This window comes from Macaca mulatta, chromosome 13, assembly GCF_049350105.2.
Source record: "Macaca mulatta isolate MMU2019108-1 chromosome 13, T2T-MMU8v2.0, whole genome shotgun sequence".
Lineage (NCBI taxonomy): Eukaryota > Metazoa > Chordata > Mammalia > Primates > Cercopithecidae > Macaca > Macaca mulatta.
The window spans coordinates 96,848,063-96,861,977 of NC_133418.1; the positions used below are offsets into that span (position 1 = coordinate 96,848,063).

The 13,915-nt window shown below is 38.8% G+C and overlaps 1 protein-coding gene across 27 annotated transcripts in view; it reads right to left on the reverse strand.

The window, feature by feature from the left end:
* Window positions 1-13,915, reverse strand: part of BABAM2 (BRISC and BRCA1 A complex member 2) — a 456,851-nt gene that overhangs the window by 205,625 nt on the left and 237,311 nt on the right. For all 27 annotated transcript variants that reach the window (XR_003721805.2, XR_013402902.1, XR_013402895.1 and 24 more), the window contains one exon: window positions 4,718-4,827. Coding sequence is in view for 18 of the 27 variants with exons in the window: in XM_028831823.2 (XP_028687656.1) it covers window positions 4,718-4,827 (110 nt within the window). In the remaining 9 variants the exon portion in view is untranslated. The remainder of the gene's footprint in view (window positions 1-4,717; window positions 4,828-13,915) is intronic.

Consider the following 13,915-nt stretch of genomic DNA (forward strand, 5'->3'; position numbering starts at 1 on the left):
AGTGGCTCAAGCCAAGAAAAGGGCCCATACCTTTTGGGGAAGAGTGCTATGCAGATTCTTATGCCCATTTCACCTTTGGTTTCACTACTACAACTGCCAACAGTCTGGGGAAGAGGGAAAGGTAGAACGTGTTTCGCGCCAGCTCTGATGATGTAACCTTAAAACTCACAGTTTTTCTGCCAGGGGAAAAAAAAGCAACTGGTTGAGAAACTGTTTTTTCCCCTTTTCTAATATTCAACTAAAATCTAATTTGCATCACTGACTACTAGCTTTTTTTTTTTTTTTTTTAACATAGCTCACCACTGACTTTTTTCTTTTTTAAATTAACAGAACTTACTCATGTCTAATTCAACTGATTGGTTTTGGTTCCTTGGAAAACAAATGTATAGAGCCAGAAGTATGTTTATTTCATAAATGTCCCTTGTGCAAGAACACAAAGTTCTTCTCAGAAGCATTTACTCTGCAAGCCATAGAAATGCGCAGTGGGAGACCGGTAAACAATATGCATCTAAGCATCGTTAAGGGCATGCAGCCATGTGCGGCAGGGCTGCCAGAGACGCCAAACAACTATTCCAGGACCCTGGGCAAACAGATTCAGAAGTGGGATCACATTTCAGAGCTTCATCAAATTAGAATACGTTTCGGAGTCTTCTACCAACGAATCTAACAGATGTTCCCTTTTGTCAGGTTTGTCTAATTTGTAGTCTTTTTAGGGTACAACAAATCAATATTTTTTCCTACATATGATGACAAGTTCCAAAAGTAGTCTTTTTCTTTTCCAATTGCTGGGAGTAGTTAACGTGAGTATAATATCTTTGCCTACTGCATGGACAAGCTGGGACAGAGGAACAGTCAGACTGGAATGGGGTTCCCCCCAGGTCCACGATATTTCTCTATGCCCATGGAGGAGATGGTGGGAATGCAAGCCTTCTCTTGGTAATTTTTACCCAGTGTGGATGGGACTATTGGTCTCCCCTGAGCCTCTCCCTGTCGAATGTACTGCATGGGGCTTGGGACTTCCTAGAAAGAGCCATAGCAGAAGCCAAAAGGAGTACAAGCCTCAGCTGGGGCAAGAGTTTGACATCGGCTTTGGGCAGGTCCACATGGGATGCTTTTCCTATGACTCTTGAAAGAACTCTTCAAGTCTGAGTCTATAATCAATGCTTGGATAGCTAAGAGTTGACAAGATAGTATAAAACACAGAACACAAATGAGAGCTTAGCACAGTCAGTTCTCAAAACCTATCCCATGACTATGGCCCTCTTGAAATGGCATTATGTCTGTTCTATGCTCTGAACTCTGGAAGAATTAATCAAAAGTATTAACAACTTTAGCAAATATCTAAGCCCTTATAGAAGTCATACCCCAAGTTTATTTCTTTTATGTTAATCTTTCTCTAAAACCTCGTTTTGAAAACTTCTACTTAAAGATATAAGAATGTGGCCGGGCGCGGTGGCTCACGCCTATAATCCCAGCACTTTGGGAGGCCAAGGTGGGCGGATCACGAGGTCAGAAGATAGAGACCATCCTGGCTAACATGGTGAAACTCCGTCTCTACTAAAAATACAAAAAATTAGCCGGGCATGGTGGCAGGTGCCTGTAGTCCCAGCTACTCGGGAGGCTGAGGCAGGAGAATGGCGTGAACCTGGGAGGTGGAGCTTGCAGTGAGCTGAGATCGCGCCACTGCACTCCAGCCTGGGCGACAGAGCGAGACTCCGTCTCAAAAAAAAAAAAAAAAAAAAGATATAAGAATGTTTGGTAGTTTGTTTTGGTATTATAAACGTAGTTCTACCAAGTGAATTTGTATCAAGCAGGAAAAAAGTACAAGACCTTTCAGTGAGGCATTTTCCAATATTTTGGTGAGAACTACTTATTCACCTAGAAGACTGCCAATTAGGCAACTGATAACTGTGTATTGCATTTATGCAAGGCATTAAAGAAAAGACTTGTCCTGTAGCTTGCAATTCAGCAAAAGATTTTAAATAATCTGTATCACCAATTAAAGCTATGATGGGTAGATTATAATATAAATATAGATTATAAGATTAATATAAATTCAGTGTTACAAAGAGCTCTGGGGAAGGCTAGACTAATTGTCCTCAGGGGAAATGGCTGGTAGAGATGGCATTTGAATAAGGCCTTAGAAAGGGTATAGTATTTCAACAGGAAGAGGGGGTTAGAGAAGGGCCTTGGACATGGAAGGAGCAGCTTTAGCAAAGGTACAGAGGCAAGAGACTGCTGGCAACGTAAGAAAACTTCAAGTGCTCAGGTCTGGCTGAAGGACACAGTATATGAGGGGAAGTAACCGAAAAATGATCTAAAAGGGTATGCTGTGGAGAATTCTTAACATAAAAAAGAAGAAGGAAAAAAAAAAGGAGGAAGGACATGAGAAAGCTGGACTTTGGAGACAGGAAAAATGACTAAATATATCTTTCCCTAATCATTTCCCACACATTTTAGATTTTTAGAGTGAGAATACTTTATTAGCAAGTTTATTTGCAAATTAGGTGTAGTAACTTCCAAGAAAAACAACCTAGCTGCTGGAACAAATGTTTTTCTGAGCTGGCAAACTATTGCCTGCAACTTAACTAATATATTCATATTGCCCACATCTTGCAATTGTTTCATTAACTCTTTTCTCATCACCAAAGCACCTTTGTAATTTAACTCATTAGTTACACAATGAGTGGCTACGCTAGAACTGGTACTTGCTCCCTTATTTACCCATCCTCTCTTTTTCTGCCCCAGCTTATCCCTGCTAAACACTCACTCGTTCTTCTCCTATGAACTATATCAATAATAATAACATTCATGGCTATTACTTGCTGAGTGTTTGCTATAGTGCCAGGCCCTGTGATTAATGCTTTATAAACAGTATTAATATAATCCTGAAAACAACACTACGAAATAGGTATTATTATGTCTATTTTATGACTGAGGAAACAAGCTCAGAGAAGTTATATTTTGTGCCAGCTGGTGAGCGGCAGGAACCAGGTTTAAACCAGATCTGCTTGACTCACAGCCCGTGCCTTATGCCACATCATTCTACTGCCTCTGGTATCCACTGATCGCTTACTAATATGGGTCAGTATTTTCAATTAAAAAAATAATAAAAGACTCTTTGGGGCCAGGCACTGTGGCTCATGCCTGTAATCCTAGCACTTTGGGGTGACGAAGCGGGCGGATCACCTGAGGTCAGGAGTTCAAGACCAGCTTGGCCAACATGGTGAAACTCTGTCTCTACTGAAAATACAAAAAATTAGCTGGACGTGGTGGCTTGTGCCTGTAGTCCCAGCTACTCGGGAGGCTGAAATCCGAGAATCACTTGAATCCTGAAGGTGGAGGTTGCAGTGAGCTGAGACTGCACCACTGCACTCCAGCCTGGATGACAGAGTGAGACTCTGTCTCAAAACAAACAAACAAACAAAACAAAACAAAAAAACCATTCTTTGGGAGGCCGAGGCAGGAGAATCACTTGAACCCAGGAGTTTGAGACTAGCCTGGGCAATATAGCGAGACCTGGTCTCTACAAAAATAAAAATAAAAAAATTAGGCATGCATGGTGGCGCCTGGAGTCTTAGCCACTTGGGAGGCTGAGGTAGGAGGATCACTTGAGCCCAGGAGGTTGAGGCTGGTCATAAGCATGCCAATACACTCCAGCCTGGGTACAGAGTGAGACGCTGTCTCAAAACAAAAATTAAACATTCATTGAGTGCCTGCTACTGTAAAATCCTGTTCTAGGTGCTGTGTCAGATATATTTTTAAAAAAGAGAATGCCTATAGATTATTGATGTTCATAAGCTCCCATATTTGAGTATAAACAGCTGTGTCATATTGGTTTTTAAGATGATGTGTCCATGATTTATAAATTAGAGCAACTAAGGTGGGAAGGTGTAAAAATGGCTCAGTATTTTTACTAAGAATGCTAGATAGTGACCACATCTACTCACAGACAGAAATCAGTCAACTGTGACTAAATGACTCACAGAGAAGTTTAATAATACATTTCAATCAGAGTCTGTAAAAACTCTCTCTGCTGATGAAAAATCTGTCCTGTCAGAAGTTCCCAACCAAATCTGCTTATAATCCATTTTCAATGAACCGCAGCTTCCTTTGAAGTAGAATAAGCTACTAAAGCATTTCACCCACAATACGCACACTATGAATCCAGGCCTTACAAAATTCATTACTGATGAATAATGTTACTTGGTTAGAACACAAATGCGATATCAAACTACTTCTGCCATGTAGCCTGAATGTTGTGTAAAATTATACACAGTTACTTCGATGCAGCAAAATAAAACATATTATCTTTTTAAGCTATCTATTTTTAATATGAGCTTTACTAACTTCTGAGTCAGTTTTTGCTAAATATTTTAAAGATGTTTAGTAGCCCACTGTGGGCTACAACTATTCGAACTCCAGGGAACATCTGGAAGGAGTCCCAATTTTGGACTCAGTCTGCCTATTCTTTTCTCTCTACAAAGGTACAGTATTCATGTTACCAAATGCACAATAACACTTGCCAAAAGGGTGTAGCAGCAAGTACTAACTGCATTTACTCTGCAATTGAAACTCTTAATATGATGAATTTTTTAAGGAAACAAAAGTCAATGAAGAGAAATAAATGTAAGAGTTCAAGAGTGGCAAAAGAAAGAATGAGACATATTGGTTAGCAAGAAGTAGCACCGGGCTACCTAATGTTAATGACACTTACTGCTCAATTCGAGGTGACAAGTACAGCTTGGGGTACACCTGGGTGGCTTCAGTGTCCTCAAAACTAACAGAGAGGAGGGCCACATCTTCTCCAGGGTCTTCATTTACATCCTTAAACAAGAAGTAAAAACACAACATCAGCACCTGTTCTCCTAACATCTTATTAGTGACAAGCTCACAGTCCACTGGCATTGAAGTCATGACTGTGAGTTACCCTTATTCCACTTTAGCTTAGCTGCTTAGCACATCCTTTCCACACACCTACCCACTCCTCTAGAGGGATGGATTTTAAACTTTCTGAGCAAAGCCCACCACAGCAAAGCGAAAGACCTCCACCTATCTCACTTGTTCCCACATTCGGGGGTAAGGGGCAGGTAGTGAACCCGGTGGTAACAAAGAATTCAGCAAAAATATAATTAAGTTGCAGTAAACATATTACTATAAACATAATTTATATCCTAAAACATCAAAAAAATTAAAAATCCAGTAATTTTCTTATACCTACCTTGACAGTATGTTGTAAGTTATTTAAATAGCAAAAATTCCCAGGAAACATATCACCATGAAGAGTGTCACCATACAAGCAAATGACAAGGGGGTTAGGTACACATCTACTTTGGCAAAATAATAATGGATGATTCACATGCCAACCACAAGACATACATATTTAAAAGTCTAGTTATAAGAACACTATAAGACAAAACATTGTTGATCCAAGTATGTACCAATAAATATCGTGAGGTTAACCAAATAACACACAATAAGCTAAACTGATAATGATAAAACTAAACTTACTGTAATTTATAATTAAAAAGCAAGAATAGCAGGAACTGAATATTATAAACAACTCAGGCCAATGCTGATGATACACTGATGAAGTGTCCTGAATCAAAATTGTGGAATTTACAACTATGTGCACATGCTTTATGATTATTGCCAAGCACCAGGTGTCTGCCAGGCTTCTGAATAAAATACTGAATTAAAATAAATCTCGTAGCACACATTGATTTTAATTTGTGAATACTAAATTTTAATAACTCTTAATTTATTTTTGGTTGGTAGTGGCTCCAAGTCAAATACATACATTTTAAACAATTACTAAACACTTAATATGTGTTAAACACTTAACATCTTCCACTCATAGAGACTGGTAAGAATGGACCTATATTTCTGGATCAGTTCATAGGTCCTCAGGAGGTTTCAGCAGCCACACCAGCAGCAAGAGAGGGAGGGGTCACACCTAGACTTTAAGACTCACTACTCATGAGCTTGCCATTGTATCTTCAACCTCAGATACAATGTCTTTTGTCCGTCAGGCCACCCTTTCTTTTCTTTCATCCTGGGAAGTTGGCCATCACTCATCCTGCTCAACTCCAGAACCTTCAGTCTCCTTGCTCTGCATTCTCTTGTGCCTATAAGATGGATGAGTGTGACATGTATACACAGGGACAAGAACCACAAGTCTCTCCCATCCTAAAAAAGAAACATTTTTAAAGGAAAGGAAAGAATCTTGCTGAACTCTACAGAGTTCCTTGGATTCTCTCTCCTCTCTCTCCTCCCCTTCACAGACTGCTTGGAAGAGTTATCTACCCACTCTCTATTCCCTTCCCTTCCACTTATCCCTTAGCCCACAACAATAGCCTACTACTGACCCACAAGTTCAATGAAGACCGTTCCCACCAAGGGTAACCACTAAATGCACCAAATGCTTCTCTGTCCTTTTCTTACTTGATGTCTAAACAATATTTGACATGGGTAACCACTTGCCTCTCCAAACTCTCTTTTCTTGCTGTTCTTTTCCTATCTCTTTGGCCACTTCCCTTTCCATTTTCTTTCTTTTCAAAAAAATTTTAGATCACAAAATTTAAAAAAATTTTAGATTACAAAATTTAGGCTTGTCTTACCAAGTCAAACCATACAGAAGTTTATAAAGAGAAAGCTCTTCCACTCCTCCCTTGCCCCCCATTTTTCAAAGTAACCAATATTAACCAATGTGTAGGTAGCTTCAAACTACTTTCTTTATGCTCATAAAAACATATACATGACACATTTGCATATAAACAGCTCTTTAACCTCCTGTTTTGTTTTCCCTAATGGAATCATACCGCTCCACCAACTGCTTTTTAAATAGCCACATAATATTTCATGGCATGGATTTATTTTTTATTAAACCATTTCCTTAGCAACAAACTTCAGGTTGTTCACAATTCTTGGCCACTTGATAGTGCTGCAATAAATATTCTTTTGTGTGTGTATGTGTGTGTCAGTGTGTGTACATGTGTGTGTGCACATCTGTTAGTAGTGGGACTTGTATTTTTAAATAGAGAACTAAAACTGAGCTTGTTGGGTCAAACATTATGAACATTTTACATTTCTAAAGAATTTGATAGATTATTTTCTAAAACTTTTGCAACAGGCTGGGCGCGGTGGCTCATGCCTATAATCCCAGCACTTTGGGAGGCCGAGGTGGGTGGAATACCTGAGGTCAGGAGTTCGAGACCAGCCTGGCCAACATGGTAAACCCTGTCTCTACTAAAAACACAAAAATTAGCCAGGTATGGTGGTGCACGCCTGTAATCCCAGCTACTCGGGAGGCTGAGGCAGGAGAATTGCTTGAGCCTGGGAGGCAGCTGCAGGGAGCCAAGATGGTACCACTGCACTCCAGCCTGGCTGAGTGAGACTCTGTCTCAAAAAAAAATAAATACATACAAATTAAAAATTTTTTTAAAATTGCAACAATTCACATTTGGACCTGTGAGTTTGTATAAGCCTGCTTCCCCTCATCCTGAATCACTGGATAACACTGGCTGTTACCACTGTTTTTAACATCTGGAAAACGGTATCTCCACTTAGATTCAATGAATGAGGCTGAGCAACTTTTTACTTATTTATTGATCATCTACATTTCTTTTGTAAATTTCCTAGTCAAATCCATTATCCATCTTGCTTTCAGGTTCTTAGTCTTTGTTGTTGTTGTTCATTGGATTTCTTAACCTTTTTCTGTCACATGTGCTAAAACTATTTTCTCTTTTTGAGTTTTTACTTCATTTGAGGGCTCTTCTGCCATCACAGAAAATTTAGATTTTTGCAGAGTTAAATCTGGTCAATAACTCTGAGGTTCTGTAACTACTTCTCTAGTTTTTAATCTTATATTGTTATAATTTTAGTTTTACATTGTAGATTTGCAATACCTCTGGAATATATTTTTAGGTGGCATGATATAAGAAGTATAGTTTTGTTTTGTCCTGTTCTGTTTCTAATTGGGTGAGGAGGGGGATGAGTGGGTAAGAGCAGGCTCTTAGCACAGTATCTGGCATACGGAAACCACTCAATGTTAGCTGAATGAATAAATCAGTGAACAAATGAATGTTCATCCCTAACTTTTATTCTCTACATCTAGAGATTTTTCAGGAACCTACTTTACAAATTTTTTTGTCACCAATGATGCCTAGAAACTAAATGCTGGCTCCCTGCTCCTGGCCTTGTTAATACACCAAGTCCTCCAGAACTAGTGACTAAAAAAAGGAGAGCCCAGGTCAGAAGTCTGAGCTTTCTGATCACTTCTTGCTCTTTTATAGATGATAGAGTATTCAACTTTGAACTTTCCTTTCTGTAAAATGAGAATGAAAATTGTAAAAAATACGGCCAGGCACGGTGGCTCACGCCTGTAATCCCAGCACTGTGGGAGGCCGAGGCAGGTGGATCACGAGGTCAGGAGATCGAGACCATCCTGGCTAACACGGTGAAACCCCGTCTCTACTAAAAATACAAAAAATTAGCCAGGCATGGTGGCGTGTGCCTGTAGTCCTAGCTACTTGGGAGACTGAGGCAGGAGAATGGCGTGAACCCGGGAGGCGGAGCTTGCAGTGAGCCGAGATCGTGCCACTGCACTCCGGCCTGTGTGATAGAGCAAGACTCCATCTCAAAAAAAAAAAAAGAAAGAAAATTGTAAAAAATACTTAAGGTCTGCAACAAACAGAAACTACTCAATTGTATAATATGACTTTAAAACTCATCAAACATCTAAAACTAAGGCTAAAGCTGAGCTTGAAGACATTCATAGGAACAAATTCATTTTATGATCTAAGTGTAGAAGTAGCCCTATGTGAGTCAGATTGGTCAAAAAAGACAATTAAAAGAGAAATAACATTTACTTTCAGAAAACTTTCCCCAATAACTAAGATTTCTTATGTAAGGTCAAGGCTAGAGGCTATGATCACGAATCACATAACCTTGCAAAAAACACACTGCAAAGAACCAGGGGCCACCAAAATCCTTTTTAATTGGGGGCTTTATTCCATATGCCTACGGATAATTTATAATTATTTCCCTTTCTGACTTTCAAACTTTCAATTTCACTACTATTTCAATAAAGAGCGGAAATGCTTAGAGACAATCTTCCAAACAAACAGAATGACCCTGGTTTATATAATCAGCATTTATCATCTGGCATCCTGAAAAAAGTACATAAAACATGAGTCTGAATATGAAACTAGTTATTTCCAGGAGTTCGTTTTATATGTTTTATTCCTGTTGGTATGGCACATGAGATTTCCCTGAAATGGTATTTGATTCCTAATGGATATCTAAGTTTGAATTTGAGTGCTTAAACAAGCCCATAGAATTCCAAAAATACAAATCCACACAGTGCTGTTTCCAGTTTCTGCAACTCTAACAAGCATGTACATGTGTTCCCTCCCATCTGGGAAATTAGAAAAGAAGCTCCTGTACCATGGTTCTGAGAAGCTAACATTACGGATGATTACTGTAACCACTAATGGCAGCATTTGGAAAACAGGGGGTGGTTACAGCAAAGTAGGGGACATTTAAAAACGCACAAGTATACATTTTCAGGGCTCTCTATCTGCACCATTTGAAACTGCAAAAGGCTTAAAATGGGAGGAAAGATACCGAATTTGATAAAGCTAAAGAAGAATATTGTCTCCCACCTTTATAAAAGTCTGCCAGGCACTGACACACATACAGTGAAGCAATAATGGCCATGATACTCTGGTGAGATGTAACAGTGGGTCTGGCTCAGCACCTGATTAAAGCCAAAAGTTCCTATGGCGTATAATGAATATTCACTATAGGTGAGCTCCTGGCAGGCTGGGAGATTTTCCTGTTCAATCTTGCACCCCTAGTGTCTGGAACATAGTACATACAGAGTAACTGGTGGAAAAAAACAGAATTAATGCAGAGATAACTAAAAGAATGAGTAAATGAATGAAATAAACCACCGAACTAGCTTTTCTAAACAGAGGAATATTTGGGTTCCAGGACGGATGTTATAAATGATGGAATTAAGTGGAAAATGCTCTCAATAGGAAAGATTCTCAGTATTTATTTCTTTAATTCCTTAAGTCTATGCTTACTAAAGATTTTATTTAAAAAAAAACAAACAAAAAAAAAAAACCCAACTCAAGTCCGAACTATGTATCGCCAAGGATACACCCATTAATAAGAGAAAATACTTCTGGTCAGATCATAATGGTTCATTTATATAACTATTCTCAATTGGGGCTCTTTGCAAATATCAAAAGAGTGTAGAAAACAACAACAATTAGCCTTGGAAATGAAAGTAAACCAAGTACAATTTATCATTATGCTCTACTCCTTTGATATGCTAATTATCCCAAGTAACGATAGCAGTCATTAAACAAGTCCCTATATGTTGAGAACATTAGTGTCAATATAGGTACAAACTACCAATTAACTAATTGCTGAAAGACATTAGCTGAACCAGAAATACTGCAAATCCCAGGTCACGTAACAGGACAGTAAAAAAGTCATTGTATTTCTCAATTCAAAAAGGCTAAAGTTATAACTGTTACTAGCAAAACCACTCAGGAGGTATAAATGGCTATACAGAAGCTATTACACAGTATGTCAAAAATCAAGTAAGTGCTTCTGTGTTTATCTGTTTATTGGCCTTGAACTCCTGGGCTCAAGTGATCCTCCTGCCTCAGCCTCCCAAGTAGCTGAAATTACAGGCATGAACTACCACACCCACCTAAGTAAGCACCATTATAAATTGGTATTAAACTAGACTCAGAATTAAGTGTAATTCCTCAAGTAACCAAAAACTAGGTCTAGGTAACTACTTCATCACACAAAAGTTATGAGTTTTGTCGCCTATTCTGTCACCCAGGCTGGAGTGCAGTGGTGGGATCTCAGCTCACTGCAAGCTCCACCTCCCGGGTTCATGCCATTCTCCTGCCCCAGCCTCCCGAGTAGCTGGGACTACAGGTGCCCACCACCACGCCCAACTAATTTTTTTCTATTTTTATTAGAGACGGGGGTTTCACCGTGTTAGCCAGGATGGTCTCGATCTCCTGACCTCGTGATCTACCCGCCTCGGCCTCCGAAAGTGCTGGGATTACAGACATGAGCCACTGCACCTGGTCAAGTTATCAGTTTTTGACAAACTATATGCAATTTGCAAAACAGAATCCTATTTTAAAACATACACAGTGAGGTTAGTATTTTAGAGGCTCTGATATTCATCAAATTATATAAATTTAGATATTTTAAATGACGTTTTTTCAAGTGGGAGAGAATAAAACTCTCCTAGGGTACTACTATTCATTCAAGCATTTAACAAAATAAATAAAACATATAGTATGTTACAAATGTTACAGAGAAAAATTAAAGCAGGGAAAGAACATAAGGAATGAGGAGGAAATGAAAGTTTAAAAGGGGGTTCAAAGTTGGCTTTATGGAGAATCAGCAGTGGCCTTTCATTACTTCACAGAGACTGAAGATAAAAAGTGCTCTTGACTTGCTACATTATATATCAGCATATGCGGCCCCAGTCAAAATTTGAATTTGGGTTCTACTGGCATAAAGACATCACAATGGGTTACGATAGGAATATGGCAGGAATGAAATAAAATCTAAGCAGAAGAGATAGTTAAGAAGAAGGAAAGTGATATATGTAAGACCTTGATCCCTCTGCTGAGAGGTCTCTGTCTCATAATGATACTGGTCATTTCAGTAATTAGGTTATTTCCTCTTCATAAATATACGGGGAAATGTACACGTGCCAGGGAAAGCAGTATAGTCAGAAAGCAAAACAAATCCAAAAGTAAGGGAATACAGTTGAGCCAAACAGATGAGGAAGAGCAATAAATGGGTCCCCTGTGGCTAAACCTGGGGCTTTATTCCATGAAGAAGGATGTTGCAGCACTGGATTGGGGGTTCCAAAAGCCTAGTTACAGCCTATCTCCATCAAATACTGAGTTCTTGGTTAAAAATTATCTTGATATTTTGATATCCCTTATGAAGGCAGCATTTAGTAGAGTTACTTCTGATTTGGTTCCTCCAAATGAAAATGGGAGTAAAAATATTCTCCTCATCTAGTCCAGATAAAATGGGCTACTCTTTACACATTAGCAGAACCTGACTAACATCTTTGCATTTGCCATTCCCCTTCTTAAAAAGCTTTCTCTCCTTCTTTTCTTAATTGGTGTGGCTTTCAGTTTAACTCTGATTGTAAATTCACTTGGTCCATTGAGATTCCTTTCAATTACAATCTGATATATGTCCTCCCTCGGTAGTTTTCCCCCTGTTGCTTCATGAATTTCTCATGCTGTTTCAGCAATACATTTTTTATATTCCAAATAGATTGTGAATTTCTCGAGGGCAGGGTAGAGATCTCCTTCTTCCTACTAGGCCCAGTAATATCAGCTAACATTTATTCCATGTTTACTCAATAGTCATTGGCTTCCAGCTGTATATGCATTATCTCTAATCTTCGTAACAACTGTGCAAGGTAGAAACTATTATTTTCACTTGCAGATGAAGAAACTGAGGCTCAGAGTTCACTTGCTGATGAAGAAACTGAGGCTCAGAGAGATTAAATGATGAAGATGAGTTTTGAACCTATGTATGCTGACTCAGACCCTAGACTCTTAATCCTTATACTATATTCTCTAGCATGCTATTGGGCACAAAGAAGAGACTCAGCACCAGTGCTCCAAGAAATGTATAAAAAACTTGGAAACTCATATGCAGGAAAGATTTACTATACATTTATTTTTTCTACATTTAGTTTCTAAATAGTATGTCCCAAAGATCATGAGCAACTTAAGGAACCATTTCTTCTTCCCTTATTATCCAAGAATAAACGATCTTGTCTGCACCAGGCATACAGTGGATATTCAAAATAGGTTAAAAGTATATGCTTTATATGTTTTAATGTCTGCTTTTAGAAAGTACAGAGCAAGAGATTAAAATTAACAAATGTATAAAGACTAAAGGCTATAGAAGTCACTGTGCCAAATTAAATGCATTCACCTGACATCTTTACACAGACTCAGTTAATTAAGGAAGGAGAATGGCTTCTCTGAGGACATCAGTGAGGACCATGGCATTCTAAGGTGGTAATATCAACCTTCCTGCAATAATGTACAGTTAGGGCCATTCTATGATTAACTAACTATATTCAGTGAAAATAAGAAGCACTGATTGTCAGGTCAGGAAAGGATAACTGCAATGTTCTTGAAATAGCTATTTCTTACAGGGTGAGCCCAGGACACCAGGACAGAGCTGCTACCACCTGCCCATGTCTTCCAAAAGTGACATCTTGAGCTCATTACTACTAGATATCATGATACAGAATAGGGTAAGTTTTTTAAAAAAAATTCTATCTTGCTTATTATTTTCGTTAACAAAGATGATTTGACTGCTCTTATTTATGCAGGAATATGCTTGTGAAGCTGTACTTATCCTTACTATATTGGTTATAGCTACTGTTTATAAAGCTAAATTGAAACACACGTCATACAAACAAACTTTAGGGAGGAAAATCCTGGCTCTTTTAAAATAATGATGATCAATATTTTGTTGGTCAAATACTGTCCCGTCAGTTATTATACCCAAAAGACACAGCCTTGAGAATCACCAGCTTTTGAATAGTCACAACATTAATCTAAAAGGTGTGTGAAATGGAGCCCCTACTCTGGAGGCCAGAGAGGTTGGGTGAGGGGAAGCCTTTGTAGTATAGCCAGGGTGCTCACTGGAAGCAAATGATGCTTCCTAGCTTCTGCTAACTTCTCTACTCATAAAAGTTTTTAGAGAAAGAATCTAGAGTGTGGAGTTTCCCCTACTGCCCTAAGTGTGCTCTTAATGAGTTTGATACGCCTCCTCTGGGCTTACTTAAAGTATCAGTTTTTGCCAAGAAATTCCTAAGCAAAAA